The sequence below is a fragment of the Doryrhamphus excisus genome, chromosome 3 (genome assembly GCF_030265055.1).
Source record: "Doryrhamphus excisus isolate RoL2022-K1 chromosome 3, RoL_Dexc_1.0, whole genome shotgun sequence".
In the NCBI taxonomy this organism is placed as follows: domain Eukaryota; kingdom Metazoa; phylum Chordata; class Actinopteri; order Syngnathiformes; family Syngnathidae; genus Doryrhamphus; species Doryrhamphus excisus.
In genome coordinates, this window is record NC_080468.1 from 10,117,434 (window position 1) to 10,133,942 (window position 16,509).

The 16,509-nt window shown below is 37.9% G+C and overlaps 1 protein-coding gene across 1 annotated transcript; it reads left to right on the plus strand.

The window, feature by feature from the left end:
• Positions 1–11,485: 11,485 nt before the first annotated feature.
• Positions 11,486–12,297, plus strand: LOC131126138 (RING finger protein 224-like). The gene has a single exon (XM_058068358.1). It carries the CDS (start codon positions 11,747–11,749, stop codon positions 12,293–12,295), a length of 549 nt encoding a protein of 182 aa, XP_057924341.1. The 5' UTR covers positions 11,486–11,746; the 3' UTR covers positions 12,296–12,297.
• Positions 12,298–16,509: the final 4,212 nt, after the last annotated feature.

Consider the following 16,509-nt stretch of genomic DNA (forward strand, 5'->3'; position numbering starts at 1 on the left):
TGTGAGGATTGGGAGGATGTTTTGGGAGGATGGGGGATAGTCAAACATTTTTATCTGTGGTGGCTGTCCCCCTCTGACTCGCTGCTGCGGCTCCCTGATTGGCGCAATGCTGCGGACGTCCACGGGCTGGAGGAGCGTTCTGATTGGACACACACACACACACACACACTTCCTCTGGAGGGTGGCTCGACCTCATGAGGGTCGTCTGGTTGCGGTGTCACAAGCTTCATGCTGCTTGTACGAAACTACACACACATACACACAAGACAAGGTAATTACCACATTTTTACCTGATCGCTGTCTTGGAGGCACACGACAGAGTGCATATTGTCTTTAAACAGATGAGAGGTGTAAACTTCATTTCCTTGAGGGTGGGGGAGAAGGGGAGGGGGGCATTAAATCAAAACTGGACCGTTTATTTAGCAAAATATCCAAACGTTCAATAGATGACTTATTTAAAGGTTGACAATAATCATTTTTAAAATAACATACCTATTTGTTGTTGTTGTCTTGCTTTATTGCAAATTACTGCAAAGATATCAAATAGTTAAGTCATTCAAATGTGCGTATTGAGTTATTTTTTTATTTTTATTTTTTTACATATTAGTAAATGGAAACTTTGTTTTAAAAAAAATTACATTTATCCTCCACGTCCGGTTATTCAAGTATATTCATGTACATTACATTTATTCTCAATGCTTTATCTGTACATCTTGTTACATTTAGGACAATTGTAAATCCTTAAAATGTGTTTACAAATATACAGATATGATATTTGATATTAATCTCACACTTCAAATAAATTACACTTCATTATATGAATGAATGTTGATTGTACAGTCAAATTTGTTTCTACGCTTTTTTCCGAGTTTGGACTGGCCGTTGCTGCTGTTATTATTATTCATGAAATTAAATAAATGACATATTGTTATCATATTGTGTGTGTGTTTTTAATTTGTGGATTATGATAAATGGAGCTGATAAATGAAAATGCATTTGGTGCGATTAATGTCCTTAGTCGTAATTTTGCCTGCAATATACGTTATAAAAAAAGCATCATTTCATAACACCCCGGATGTGTTGTCGTGTTTTTTTTTTCCAGATTGCGTGGGTTGGGTTTGAGCTGTAAAGTGTTGCCTGCTGCACGTCACTACCAGGGCAGTAAACACCTTGCAAAGTGGTGCCATATTTTTCACATTAAAAAGGAAATCGGGTGCACATACAGCGAATGCACTAAAATGTGATATATATATGTGTGTGTGTGTGTGTGTGTGTGTGTGTTTTACTACACAACACCCCTTTCAAAGTAAAAAAAAAAAAGCCTCCTTTAAAATAGTAGCAGCAACAATGGAGGGGGGGGGGCACGTGGTGCACCGACACACGGCAGTGTAACACATCCGTGCAAATGCTCGATTATGGACACATAGAAGCACATGAGGGATCATTTGACTTTGCTGAAGCCTTGTCGAGTTGTGATAATTATCATAATTAGGCGTGTTTAACAGACCGATACATTTTTTTTTTTGGGACCCCTTTTTCTCCCCCAGGAATAAGACAATTCTGCAGAGTAGCCTGCATCTCCATGCAAGAGAAGACTGGTCATGACCTCCACAGGACAAACCAATGCATTGTTATATATAGATATCAAATCATTTTAAAAAGCCAAACACAAAAAAAGCATCATAAAACAAGCATTTTTCAGTCTCACACTGCATGAAATAGTTATGTTTCTTTATGCAGACAAAAGAGTAAAAGGACAGAGAACATGTGGAAACATTATATGTCCATAAAAGTCATAGTAAAGTTTGACTATCATGAAAAGGACATTGGATCCAGCGTGTCAAATCAATTAGCGGGGCAAGCTGAGTCAGAAATGTACTGTGGCGGCGGACAAAATGCATTAAAAATCAAGTACAAAATGTCCCTGAAAAGACACAGTGTGTTGCCTTTACTGAACAAGAAGAAGAAGCAATTGGGGCCTTTCAGTGGCGACTTTACAATTAGTCATTTGCTGTCCCTCAAAGACAAAGTTAGTTCATGTGTGGATTTTGGCATGTAGCGTGATAAGCAGGATGCCTGCTTCAAAGACTGGAATAAATCCTGCTTTTATTCAACCAGTCGGCATGCTTAAATTTAGATGAGTGCTGTGGTTGTCTGGAAAGCAGGGGTGTCCAAACCTTTTCCACCGAGGGCCACATACTGAAAAATGAAAGGACGCAAGGACCATTTTGATGTTTTAAAAATGTTCACAGAAGTTATTTTAAAAAAAAGCTGCATTTCAGCTTTGGGATGTAGGTGAAAAGGTGGTGTCTTTGGAACCCTTAGATGCATAAGTGGGTCAAAAATGACCCGGTCGGGTTGTTTTCTTGAAATATCTTCGTAATGAAAATGTTTCATCATATTCCTGGTATTTCTCAAAAAACATCTTTTTGATATCATGCCATTCACATTTTTAACTTACCTTTAATACATTTTAAGAATTTTTTGTTTTAGTCTTACTACCCCAACCTTCCATAAGTGGGTCAAAAATGACCCGGGCGGGTTGTTTTCTTGAAATATCTTCATAATAATTTTTTTTATCATTTCATATTTCAGGTATTCCTCAAAAAACATGTTTTTGATATCATGCCATTCACATTTTTTACTTACCTTTTAAGAATTTTTTGTTTTAGTCTTACTACCCCAACCTTCCATAAGTGGGTCAAAAATGACCCAGTCAGGTTGTTTTCTTGAAATATCTTCGTAATGAAAATTTTTTATCATTTCATATTGCAGGTATTCCTCAAAAAACATGTTTTTGATATCATGCCATTCACATTTTTAACTTACCTTTTATACATTTTAAGAAATTTTTGGTTTTGTGTTATTACCCCAACCTTCCATAAGTGGGTCAAAAATCACCCGGTCAGGTTGTTTTCTTGAAATATCTTCGTAATGAAAATTTTTTATCATTTCATATTCCTGGTATTCCTCAAAAAACATCTTTTTGACATCATGCCATTCACATTCTTAACTTACCTTTTATACATTTTAAGAAATTTTTGGTTTTGTGTTACTACCCCAACCTTCCATAAGTGGGTCAAAAATGAACCGGTCGGGTTGTTTTCTTGAAATATCTTTGTAATGAAAACTTTTTTATCATTTCATATTCCAGATATTCCTCAAAAAACATGTTTATGATATCATGCCATTCACATTTTTAATTTATCTTTCATACATTTTAAGAAATTTTTGGTTTTGGGTTACTACCCCAACCTTCCATAAGTGGGTCAAAAATCACCCAGTCAGGTTGTATTCTTGAAATATCTTCGTAATGAAAAATTTTTATCATTTCATATCCCTAGTATTCCTCAAAAAACATCTTTTTGATATCATGCCATTCACATTTTTAACTTACCTTTTATACATTTTAAGAAATTTTTGTTTTAGTCTTACTACCCCAACCTTCCGTAAGTGGGTAAAAAACGACCCGGTCAGGTTGTTTTCTTCAATCTGCATGGCTGTATCTTCCAGCACAAGATGTGCGCTCCAGTAAACAAGCATCTTGTTGAGTCTTTGTAGTGAAATGGAGAGCTAGGTATCCACTCTTCCGTCTGTAAATGACGCTGAGACGAGCAGTTAGCGATTCATCCTGTTAGTCTGCAAGATAAAAATAAATTTTCATGTTAGCTGCTACAATAATAACATCACTGTAGCTTGGTTAATATACAAGTCAGTCATGTAAGTGGAACACTGTTGGCATTTTTGTGAGGGCTTTAGTGTCAAAATATGTATTTCCAGTGATGCCGGTTGCTATATTAACTTGTTTTCTCATGCTAGTGTGAATGGTTGTTTGTCTATATGTGCCCTGCGATTGGCTGGCCACCAGTCCGGTGGGTACCCTGCCTCTTGCATGGTGCAGCTGGGATAGGCTCCAGCATACCCCCACAAAGATTAAGTGGCATAGAAAATAAAGGAATGAAAAAAAAACTTTTTCCACAACCCCCAAATTATCTAATTCGTTGTTGTTTGTTTGTCATAATATTTTTTCTTTAATACTTTAATACTAGTAAAATTAAAAAATGTCCTCCTAATATTGCGATACTATTCACATAAATGAATTTTTTTTCTCATTAAATTATTACTGTTAATTGGCAACTCCAAATTGTCCATAGGTATGAATGTGAGTGTGAATTGTTGTTTGTCTATATGTGCCCTGTGATTGGCTGGCCACCAGTCCAGGGTGTACCCCGCCTCTCGCCCGAAGACAGCTGGGATAGGCTCCAGCACCCCCGCGACTGAGGATAAGAGGTAGAAAATGAATGAATGAATAAATGACTACTTTTTCACTTAATATTTTGACTTTTTTTGTTATTACTGCAAACTTTTGCACTTTTGCTGTTGTTGTTTTTTTTAAAGTTTCCTTGTTAAATTATAGCTTTAGAATATGCCACAGGCCAAACACTTTGGACACGCCTTCTGTAGCCAACACATCATCAGTCATGCACAACAGTATTCCATGTTTCTGCTTGAATGCTAATAGCATTCATTACAGGAAATGTCCCAGTACAGTCAAAAAGCCAAGTACTTCCGAAATATTGCACTCTTTCTGCAAGAAGATCAAGGCAAGATTATCATGTCATGACTTTGTCAGAAGATCACAACACACACTTACCGTCCAATCAGAGCAGGCCTATCTGCACGGTATGCGGGGATTGGTATCACATGACGTGATGTATAGATAAGGTTGCGAAAAGAAAGGAGTGGCAAGTTTAGCACCCATCACTATCATTGAAAGCACTGTAAAAACGAGTATTTTGTACATTACGTGAGAAGCAGGCAGTGATGCCTTCATGCATCCGTTGATGTAATTCTGTGTCAGCGTGTGCCACACATACATTTACTACAACGTCCTGCTTCAAATAAATGCCGGATGAACTGTTCCGGTTGTGATGTGCCAATTTAGCGGGATTGCAGTGTCAAAGAGATTATGGGTCAGGGGTGTCCTAACTTTTTCCACCAAGTACTACATCATGAAAAGTGAAAGGATGCAAGGGCCACTTTGATGTTGTACAACAACACAGGTCGTATGTATTTCAATAAAAGAAAATGCATGTCATCTTTGTGATACAGGTCAAAAAGACTCTAGCCTTTTTTTCAACATATTTTTTTTAATTTTTCAAATATTTCAATTTTCTTCTAAAATAATTTTCATAAACTTTCTTTTTGTAAATATATAATATATATTTATATGATATTTTATAATATATAATATTGGCTTTATTTCCATAATATTAGAAGAGGTGCGCTGTGGGTGGAATAAATTAAAACAGACAGTTTTGGCAGGAAGCACAAAAAAGGAAATACAGCTGGAACAGGTGCAGATTCTGGAATAAGTTTTGTGTGCTTTGTGCTTTGTGTGTTTTGTGTATTGTGTGCAGCTGCTCTATAGGAGACCGCAAAAATGAGCATAATAGGTCCCCTTTAATATTACAACTTATTCTACTAAAATTGCTTGGGTTTTTTTTTTACATACTACATATAAACTACATATAACCCCCCCCCTTCATTTTCATTGCATTACAACTTCTTTCTCTTAGTATTTTGTAAATTGACTGCTGCTTTTTCCACTTTTGCTGCAGTTTTTTTTCATTCTTAAATTATATTTTTAATTATATTATATTATAATTTATATGTGCTGCGGGCCAATAAAAAAAAACAGCTGCCAGCAACAAAAATGATCCTAGGCCACACTACTTTTTCCACTTCTTTACACTTTTGCTGCAGTTTTTATTATTCTTAAATTATATTTTTAATTATATTATATTATATTATAATTTATATGTGCTGCGGGCCAATAAAAAAAAACAGCTGCCAGCAACAAAAATGATCCTGGGCCACACTACTTTTTCCACTTTTTTTTCACTTTTGCTGCAGTTTTTTAAAAATTCTTAAATTATATTTTTAATTATATTATATTATAATTTATATGTGCTGCGGGCCAATAAAAAAAAAAAACAGCTGCCAGCAACAAAAATGATCCTGGGCCATACTACTTTTTCACTTTTTTTCCACTTTTGCTGCAGTTTTTTTTTATTCTTAAATTATATTTTTAATTATATTATATTATATTATAATTTATATGTGCAGCGGGCCAATTAAAAAAAAAAAACAGCTGCCAGCAACAAAAATGACCCTGGGCTACACTTTGGACACCCCTGTTAATATTTGTATATTTATAAAATACCTCCCCCAATTAGTTCTTACTATCTTCTACACTGTGAATGTATGTACTGTGAAGTTATTTTGACCTCTTCTTGGAGGTAAACATTGTTGTTAAGAGGATGGCGATTAGAAAAGAGGAGGAAATACACTCTTGATTAGCGGCCTTGGGATGTTATTGTTACGAGGGGCCTCCGAAAAGAGGGCCTGTTTTTTTCCTGATGCGTTTGATGTGATCAAATACATGTGACCCACAACACTTGAGGGGGAGCTCAAACCGAGCTGTGTTTATCATCACAAAGGAGCCATGAGGTGAAGCCAGGTGAGCCGACCAAGAGAAAGAAGAAGAAGTGCAGCATTTGTTAACAAAACAGCCTGTGGCCATGCAAGGGAACGCTTAAGACTTCAGCAAATGACGACTCGAAACACTTGAGCTGATTTAGTTTACGGTCTCATGATGAACATGCGCTGCTTGATTGTTATCTACCTTTACTTCAGGTGAGATGCTTCCTACAGAGCATGCTGTGTGTGTGTGTGTGAGACACCTTACTTTGTATTTCCTACTTCCCCACAGGCACTCCTAGCATGGCACCCTCATATATGGTGGAGGTGGATTCTTTGCAGTAGAATTGTATACTTTTAATTCCATTTATGTATTGTATGTAGAGCCAAATCACAACAATGTCATGGCACTTTAAACACGAATGTCACACTGATAGATGAACTAACTGATGGTGACGGAGGGAAGGAAGGGCTCCCTCTGGGGAAGAAACCTTGAACAGAACCCAGTCTCTGTGGGGCGGCTGTCTGTCTCGACTTGGGTTAAAGGGGATGCTCATTTTTCGGCCCTTTGTATTGAGTTGTGGACTCCTATAGAGCAGCTACACGCAGTAACCAGCTTTCTAGATCTTCCAGAATCTGCACCTATTCCAGCTGGATTTCGTGCTTTTTCCGCAAAAAAAGGGTCGCTTTTAATTTATTCCACCGGCACGCCCACTGCACTGTGGTTGGTCACACTCCCAAGTGCTTCGGAGGACTTCCGGTGTTGCTGCCAAACCCAACTTAATAGAAACGGTATAGGAGTTCCTAGCTATACGCTTTAGCAAAGAGGTGGGTTTTGAGTTGACTTTTAAACAGAAAGATGGTGTCTGTCCCCCTGGATGGTTTCATGACAGAGAAGCCTCAGAACTAAAGGCTCTACCTGCCATTCTATCCCTTCACCTTCTATGCCGCTTATCCTTACCTGCCATTCTACTTCTCAGAGTGGCAAGTGAGTGTAAATTCTGGGAGCGCAGGATTCTACAAAAAATGCTGTCCTGATTGAAGATGACACCAGGGTTTCTGACTGTACTGCAGGGGTGCTGAAGTGCTACGATTCCAGTCTTATCTGAGTTTAATAGTCCTTAATGTTTTCAAGACATGCTGGAATTTGGACAGCCTTTTAGTTTGGTTAGGTTTCATTGATAAGTAGAGTAGATAATGTGTGTCATCTGCATAGCAGTGGAAGTTAATGGAGTATTTCCTAATGACATTGCCTAAGGGGAACATATAAAGGTCAAAGAATACTGGTCCTAGCACGAAACCCTGTGGGATGCCCAACCTTCACGTGTCTGTATTCTTTATTATTAATGGATACAAACTGCCGGGGACCAGACAAATTCAACCAAAACCATGTTAATGCAGTTCCTTTAATGCCAAGGGCGTGTTCTAATCTCTGTATTATGATTTGGTAATCAATTGTGTCAAAAGCTGCTGTAAGGTCTAATTAAACTAATACTGAAATGAGGCCTTTGGCTGAGGCGGTCCTTTGTAATTTTTATGAGCGCTGTTTCTGTACCGTGGTGAATTCTAAATCCTGACTCTAAGACCTCAAGTAGATGATTGTTTTGAAGGAAATGGTTTAACAGTTTTATAGACAAAAATGAAGAGTTGGGTATTGGTCTGTGGCTAAGGCATGTGACTCAAGGTTTGATTACAGCCATTTTGAATGACTGTGTCACTTGCGACGTATTGATTATCTTGACAAGAACTGTGTTAACTAGTGGAGTAAGTATAGGATGGAATTTAACTCAGAAGTTAAGGAGTTTGAGGAGGAAATTGTTTACGGCCCCTCTCAGAAGAGGGACAACACGGTGGACGAGTGGTTAGCACGTTGGCTACAGTCAAATCTCCGGAGTAGAATTTGCATTTTCTCCCCATGCGAATGTGGGTACTCCCACATTCCATAAACATTCCAAAAACATGCTAGGTTAATTGGCCACTCCAAATTGTCCATAGGTATGAATGTGAGTGTGAATGGTTGTTTGTCTATATGTGCCCTGTGATTAGCTGGCCACCAGTCCTCCACCTCTTCCTTGAAGTAAGCTGGGATAGGCTCCAGCATACCCCCGCGACCCTAATGAGGATAAGCGGGGATGGAGATGATGGATGGAGAGGTCAGGAGAGTTGATGGAGCAAAAACTTTGGGGTTTTTTTGTTCATTTTTATATACTTTGAAAGCACTAAATATGAATGTAGGGTATATTTGCATTCACAATTTTATACAAAATGGCCAAGGTCAAAGGTTAAGTATTATGTCATCAATATTGCTATAGGAAATATAAAAATATTTTCATCATTAAGAATATTTTTAAATATAACGAATATTGTTTTTTTATTATTATTTAACTATTAACTTGAAAAAAAATGTCCATACAGATTTATACAGCTGTACGAATGTTAACACTACCATTCAATGTTTGTCACTGCATTTTCCACACATTCTCCCTGCAAGTAAATGCATCAGCTGTTATAATCCAGTTCCACTAAATGGCTGCATTGACAAATTCAGCCACAAGAGGGAACGCTCACTAATTTACTGTCCATTAGCTCTCAGTCATTTTACAACACAACACCAATTTGGTTCATTTTAAATATGCAGCAACATATGGAGCAGGCCATTGAATAAATATGAAAATCAGCAAACCACTGTTCAATTCTGTGAAACGAGTGACCGTTATACTATATATTATATTATATTATATTTTATTATGTAGTAACCACTTTCCCACATTTTATGTTACAGAATAATTCCAAAATTGAATAATTCATTTTCTCCTCAAAATTGTACACACAACACCCCATGATAACAACATGATAAACTTTTTGTATTAACAAACTTCCAACGTGATGATTGAGAGGTATTGCCAAGAGGAATGAGCGAAGCTGCCCAAAGATAGGTGAGCCAGGTTTGTGGGAAAAGGCTCAAAATGAGCAAAGGCTGTGAATACTTATGTACATGTGATTTATTACTTAGAAAACATATAATATCATACAAATATTTTTGTTCCATGTTATTATAGGGTATTGTGTGTAGAATTATGAGGCGAAATATTATTTATTCCATTTTGCTAAAACCAAATGTGGAAAAAGTGAAGCACTGTGATTACTTTTCTTGTGTACCGTATATTCGTTCAACACAGCCCAAATGATTAGTGGTTAAAGGGCTTTTAAAGGGATATTGGATCCCAGTGAAGTGACTATAGTGAGCTTCTGTTAATAAAATGCTCAATCAATCTCAAGCTGTGCACAGTCCCTCACTATATCCATCCATATTTTGCTGTTTAAAAAAAGAATAATAAATGTGGTTGACTATGGCCTATTATTAGTTTTTAAAAAAACGAAAGAGAAGTTATATGTCGCATTCTGGTCACTGAGCATCAGTAAAGTTATGAGACATGACGTAGATTACATTACCTTTCACACTGCATGGAGAATGCCCAATGAACCGGCAGAGCCGAGTCAACATGCCATGGCTGAGATCAAGTGGAGAAAAAAAGTTCTCCTCTCATTCCGTGTGGAAGTGGTAAGTTTTTAGCTTTTTTTCCCCCTTGTTCTTAAGTTTAGAATCAGTCAATTGGAGAGGCTAACTAGTTAGGTCGGAAGCATTCTTTGCGAGAGGCGGCTATCTCTTACTATGTCCCTGCAGTGATCCAAAACTGATGTTATTTCATGTCTGTATGGCTCTAATAATCTTAAAACCTGCATTCAAAAAGTGAACAGCCTTTCTATGCTCTAACTCAGGGGTCTCAAACTCAATTTACTTGGGGGTCACTGGAGCTAGGGTCTGGGTAAGACTGGGCCGCATCAGGTTTTCCAAAAAAAAAAACAAAAAAAAACGCATTTATTAAAAACAAAAAAAATTTAAAAACTTCGCTTTGGTTCCAATTTTCTACAAGAAAAGCTCTGATAAAACATTCCACCGTTCTCAAATATCTTACTTTTTATTTTTCTACACAAAATAAGTTGAAAAATAAATAAACAAATCAAGAATAAAGAAAATCAATCAATCAGTAATGAATAAATAAATATAATAATAATAATAATAATAATAATAATAATAATAATAATAATAATAATAATAATAATAATAATAATAATAATAATAATAATAATAATAATAATAATAATAATAATAATAATAATAATAATAATAATAATAATAATAATAAAACGGCAAATAATAAAAACTTAAGAAACCACATATAGTTGGTGGGTAGACAAATTATTTTTTTCAGATTAAAATGAACAAAGCATTATTAGAGCCCTGTAGACATGACAAAACATGACTATAGTCACATTTATACTCTTTTTATTTACAACATATTGCGCAACTGCAGGGTCTTGTGACACATGCTAACTCGCAAACTAGAGAGCTAGCGACCTAAACGGTAGCCTTCAAGTTATTTCCTTTAAACTTGAATAGCCAAAAACTTACCACTTCCACACGGATAGGGAGGATAACTATTAACAGTTATTTAACCTTTAACATGAACATTAATCAAACGTAATAATTTTTTCTGGGTACATGATACCATACAGCATCCATATCAAACTTGCGCGGGCCGCACTAACATTAAACTTTCATATCAAGGCGGGGGGCCTCAAACTAGTGTCCTGCTGGCCCCATTTGGCCCGCGGGCCGCATGTTTGAGACCACTGCGCAGGGTAAATCTGCATTCTTCTCCTATTGGCTTGAAAATGGTGTAACAATTAAAGCGGGGATAAGTTAATACGGTTATGGTACTTCCTCAGCATGTAGAACAAGCGTACAGCATTTGAAACATCAACTTTAGTCCGAAACGTTGCAAAACAGAACAGGGCCCAGTGTCGCTGTCCCTCGCTGTGGTTCTGAAATCCAACACGAACACAAAGGTGGTGCTGTTATTAGCAGCTGCAGGCATTCCAATGATATTTTAATAATGGTAGCTTTACTTTGTACAGCACATGACGCCAACTTGTGACAAATTGGGGAAGGCGTTTGGAAATCAATTTTCCTGCGTGCTTCATGATTAGGACGGTGCTTAGTTCTGCCGTCAGTTCCCAGTCCACGCGATGTGCCTCGGGCTGCTTCAACAAGCGAGTCATAGTCCAAACCCGGAACTCGTATAGTGCTTTGCGTTGCTTTAAATCTACAATGGCGCTACTAACCGGACTTCGCCCAGATCTCCAACAAAAAAAAAAATACGTTTCATGAGCATTGTTAAAGATTACACAACGAGGGAAAATGGCGGAAAAGGGGGAAGTGGACAGCAGTGTCGCTGAGGAATATGAATGCACAATCTGCTACAACCACTTCGACGTGGAGCGGCATGTTCCCAAAATGCTGTCTTGCTCCCACACCTTCTGCTTGGAGTGTCTGGAGGCTGTATACACCCGAGAGGGACGCGGCTGGAGGATCGGCTGCCCGTTATGTCGCCACCGAACGCCGGTGCCGCAACATGTAGTGCAGGACCTCCCGGATAACACCGCGGCGGCTGAGAAGCTGCCACCGGGTACACAAGCGCACACGGCGGATGAAGAAGAGCGGAGAGAACCGATCGTTCAAGAGAACCGTTGTCAGATATGCGCAAAAGTGGCATTTATGGCGGCTTGCGTGTGCACAATTGTGTCCTTCTCGGCCACGGTGGCTCTGGTACCAGTTGGCCTGTTTTTCATGCATAATGTCAAGAGCAGCAAGCCGGTGGGCGCCCTTTGCCTGGTCGGTGCAAGCGGACTGGCTCTCTTCTCCCTCATTCTCACCTGGTTGGCGTGCCTGTTAAAGCATCCGAGCTGAAACATGAACGAGAATTTTTTTTTTCCGCCTTGTTTGGATTTAATCCACATGGACTTTGTTGAAATATTTTAGTTTTTTTACCCCATTAATTTATGCAGCTATTTTTTTAAATCGTTGTTTATTCAGGATAATAAAATAAAATACATAATCTTTTTGGCCACTACAGTGTGTTATTTCTAGGAGGGCATTTGAAAATCATTAACTTACCCATGTGATTTTATGTTTTAAAAAACACACAGTTTAATTCAATATATAGGACACAAACAGACAAGAATAAAGTCGTCTTGTTTTACAAACAGTCACATTTTTTTAAGAATGAAAGTCATAAAATATTACAAGAATTAAGCTGTAATATTATGAAGGGAAAATGTTACATGTCACAACTGCAAAGTTATTTTACAAAACTAAAGTCATAATATTAGAAGACAAAGTTACAATGTTATGAGAATTAAGTTCCCCCTTTCTGATTTCTGTCACATTTAAATGTTGCGGACTATCAAATAAATGTAAATATTAGTCAACAACATCACAACCGAACACCAAATGCTTTTTTGCGTCCTGATGTTTTTAAATGAAACGAGTCTACTCCAAAGTCTTCATTTAGTATTTTCTTCAGTCATTCAGAGGTGGACTTGCTGGTGTGTTTTGGATCATTGTCCTGCTGCAGAACCCAAGTTGGTTTCAGTTTGAGGTCATGAACGGATGGCCGGATATTCTCCCTTCTTGGTATAGAGCAGAATTCATGATTCCATTTATCACAGCAAGTCTTTCAGGTCCTGAAGCAGCAAAACAGTCCCAGACCATCACACTACCACCACCATATTTTACTGTTGGTATGATGTTCTTTTTCTGACATGCGGTGTCAGATTATTGTCTTTTATGCCAGATGTTATGAGAAAAAAAAATTCCAAAAAGTTCGACTTTTATCTTGTCAGGCCACAAAGTATTTTCCTAAAGGTGTTGGGTGTCTTGAACCCAAGACTGTTGTCTTTCTTATGGTGGAGTCATGAACACTGGCCTTAACTGAGGCAAGTGAGGCCTGCAGTTCATTGGATGTTGTTGTGGGGTCTTTTGTGACCTCTTGAATGTGTTGTCCTTGCGTTCTTGGGGTAATTTTGGCTGGCCACTCCTGGGAAGGTTCACCGCTGTTCTGTGCTTTAGTCTTTTGTGGATAATGGCTCTCACTGAGATTCAAGAATCTTTTGAGTTACATGCTGCCAGAATAAAGCTGAAATATTGCATTTTTAAAAATTCATTATAGAGTATGAATAAAGTCTCAAAACAACATATTAAAACAACAAAGTTGCAATGTTTCGACATAATTCAATTTGATGATGTCCAACACAATTATGTACAACAGGGGTCTCAAACTCAATTTACTTGGGGGCCACTGGAGCTCGGGTCTGGGCGAGACTGGGCCGCATCAGGTCCCCCCCCCCCCGCCCCCCCCAAAAAATGCATTTATTAAAAACGGAAAAATGAATAAACTTTGCTTTGGTTTCGATTTTCTACAATAAAAGCTCTGATAAAACATTCCACTGTTCTCAAATATCTTACTTTTTATTTTTCTACACAAAATAAGATGAAAAATAAATAAACAAATCCAGAATAAAGAAAAACAATCAATCAGTAATAAATAAATAAATATAATAATAAAAGGGCAAATAATAAAAACTTAAGAAACCACATATAGTTGGTGGGTAGACAAATTATTTTTTTCAGATTAAAATGAACAAAGCATTATTAGAGCCCTGTAGACATGACAAAACACGACTATAGTCACATTTATACTCTTTTTATTTACAACATATTGCACAACTGCAGGGTCTTGAGACACATGCTAACTCGCAAACTAGAGAGCTAGCGACCTAAACGGTAGCCTTCAAGTTATTTCCTTTAAACTTAAATAGCCAAAAACTTACCACTTCCACACGGATAGGGAGGATAACTATTAACAGTTATTTAACCTTTAACATGAACATTAATCAAACGTAATATTTTTTTCTGGGTACATGATACCATACAGCATCCATATCAAACTTGCGTGGGCCGCACTGACATTAAACTTTCATATCAAGGCGGCGGGGCGTCAAACTAGTGTCCTGCGGGCCACATTTGGCCCGCGTGCCGCGTGTTTGAGACCCCTGATGTACAATAACATATGCATTAATGTGACAACCTGACGATGTCCACTAACTCACAAAGTCTCGGTCCACTGCTTTTCTTAACATAAAATTTGAGATCCGAAGGGGTCCTTTTTATGAAAATGGTCCGTTGGCGTCAACATTTGACGTATTGTCAACTTCCTCATTGTCCCTAAGCAGTGAGATAACTAGTGTCCAATTACACAGCAACTGAAATGCTGCCTAAAAAATTAAAATGGAGGAAAACCATGCCAACAAACTTCCCTAGGTTAAAAAAATCCCATTCTCCTGATGTCTTGGTTACGTCGACAGCCACTGACAGCATGTTGACATCAGTCAGACACTGTAAGGGGGGGTCAACATAAAGAGTTCCCACTGTATTATTATTATTAAAAACGGTGTTATAATAACAGAGAGAGCAATGTCAAATGTATTCTGATGGAAATTCCGCTATGATTTATTTGATCTGTGCTTGTGTCAAGGTGTGATTGATTCACTATAAAATCCTTGCACCTCCACTTTTTTTTTTCTTACAACAAGAGCTATTGTGCCAATCACTGGCTCCCCACGGTGGACCGGCCCGGCGGGGGGTTCAGAGCCAATGACCCTGAGGGGACATGTGCCTTCACAAGATGAGAGAAATAACTTTGGGGCAGGGGGCCAAAATAAGTAGTGTTGTAAAGTAGTGGCACAAAGGAAGTGCAGATGACCTCCCAGGGCTTTTAAATCATCTGTCAGCCTTAAGTTTGTTTTGAAAGTCATATAACCTGCAAGAATATAACAACTCCACTAACGAGCTGTTCCATGAACACATCACCTGGTTACAGGTTTTCTCAAATGATTCAATGTAAAAAAAAATCTATTGCGAGATCATCAGTGAACCTAAAAACTAGAAGGAAATCTCTTCATTGAGGAGGAGATTGACTTTTAATCTCTTATTTGTAGTGGGGCACGGGTGGGGGGGGGGGGGGGGTCACATTGATGTGATTGATGTGCTCACCAAGGATCTACCGAGGTATAGAATGGCAAATGAGCGCTTGCTCTCTGAAAGGTCTTCTCAGTTGCAACCTGGGTAATTGTTTGTAATCAATACATGTTGCACAATTCCATAATATGATTCACAATTGAGTAAAAAAACACTCACACCAGACCAGACCAGTTCATACTAGACCACGGAAAAGAAAGAAAACCATAATAATTAATGGATTAATGCCATGTAGCAAAATACATTACAACAAAAGTTGCATGACAATGCTGAGAAATGTTGTCAGCAAGTCAAATATGCAGAGGAAATAAATGATTGTCAAGTATGACTTTGGTTAATATACTAACAATTCATAACAATTCCCAAAATATGAAGAAAACCTGCCCTCTAGTGGATAAAAAAATCTCCTACAAAAACTAAGTAAATATTTTTGTCATTCATTCATTCATTCATTTTCTACCGCTTATCCTCACGAGGGTCGCGTGGGGTGCTGGAGCCTATCCCAGCTGTCTTCGGGCGAGCGGCGGGGTACACCCTGGACTGGTGGCCAGCCAATCACAGGACACATATAGACAAACAACCATTCACACTCACATTCATACCTATGGACAATTTGGAGTGGCCAATTAACCTAGCATGTTTTTGGAATGTGGGAGGAAACCGGAGTACCCGGAGAAAACCCACGCATGCACGGGGAGAACATGCAAACTCCACACAGAGATGGTCGAGGGTGGGCTTGAACTCGGGTCTCCTAGCTGTGAGGTGCGCGCTAACCACTCGACCGCGGTGCAGCCCTCATGCAATTTAATTAAGCCAAAAATTCTAATAAAATCATAAGTTCATATCAGTACAAAAACAATTATTTTTGTGCATTTAAGTTAAATTTCAAAAAGCAATTAAAAATAATGTTGATCAACTTTTATCATTTTTATTATTATTATTTTATATAAATGTTTACAATATTTTTATCATTACATTACTGAAAATTCTGAAAGATTCTCCCATTACATAAAAAAATTAAAAAGGAAATGTAGCCAAATTAAAAATATACTGTATATTATATCTCATTATTACTTCTAAAATTA

Coding starts and splice junctions, on each gene's coding strand:
- LOC131126138 (XM_058068358.1), top strand. CDS start 11,747: ATGGCGGAAAAGGGGGAAGTGGACAGCAGTGTCGCTGAGGAATATGAA.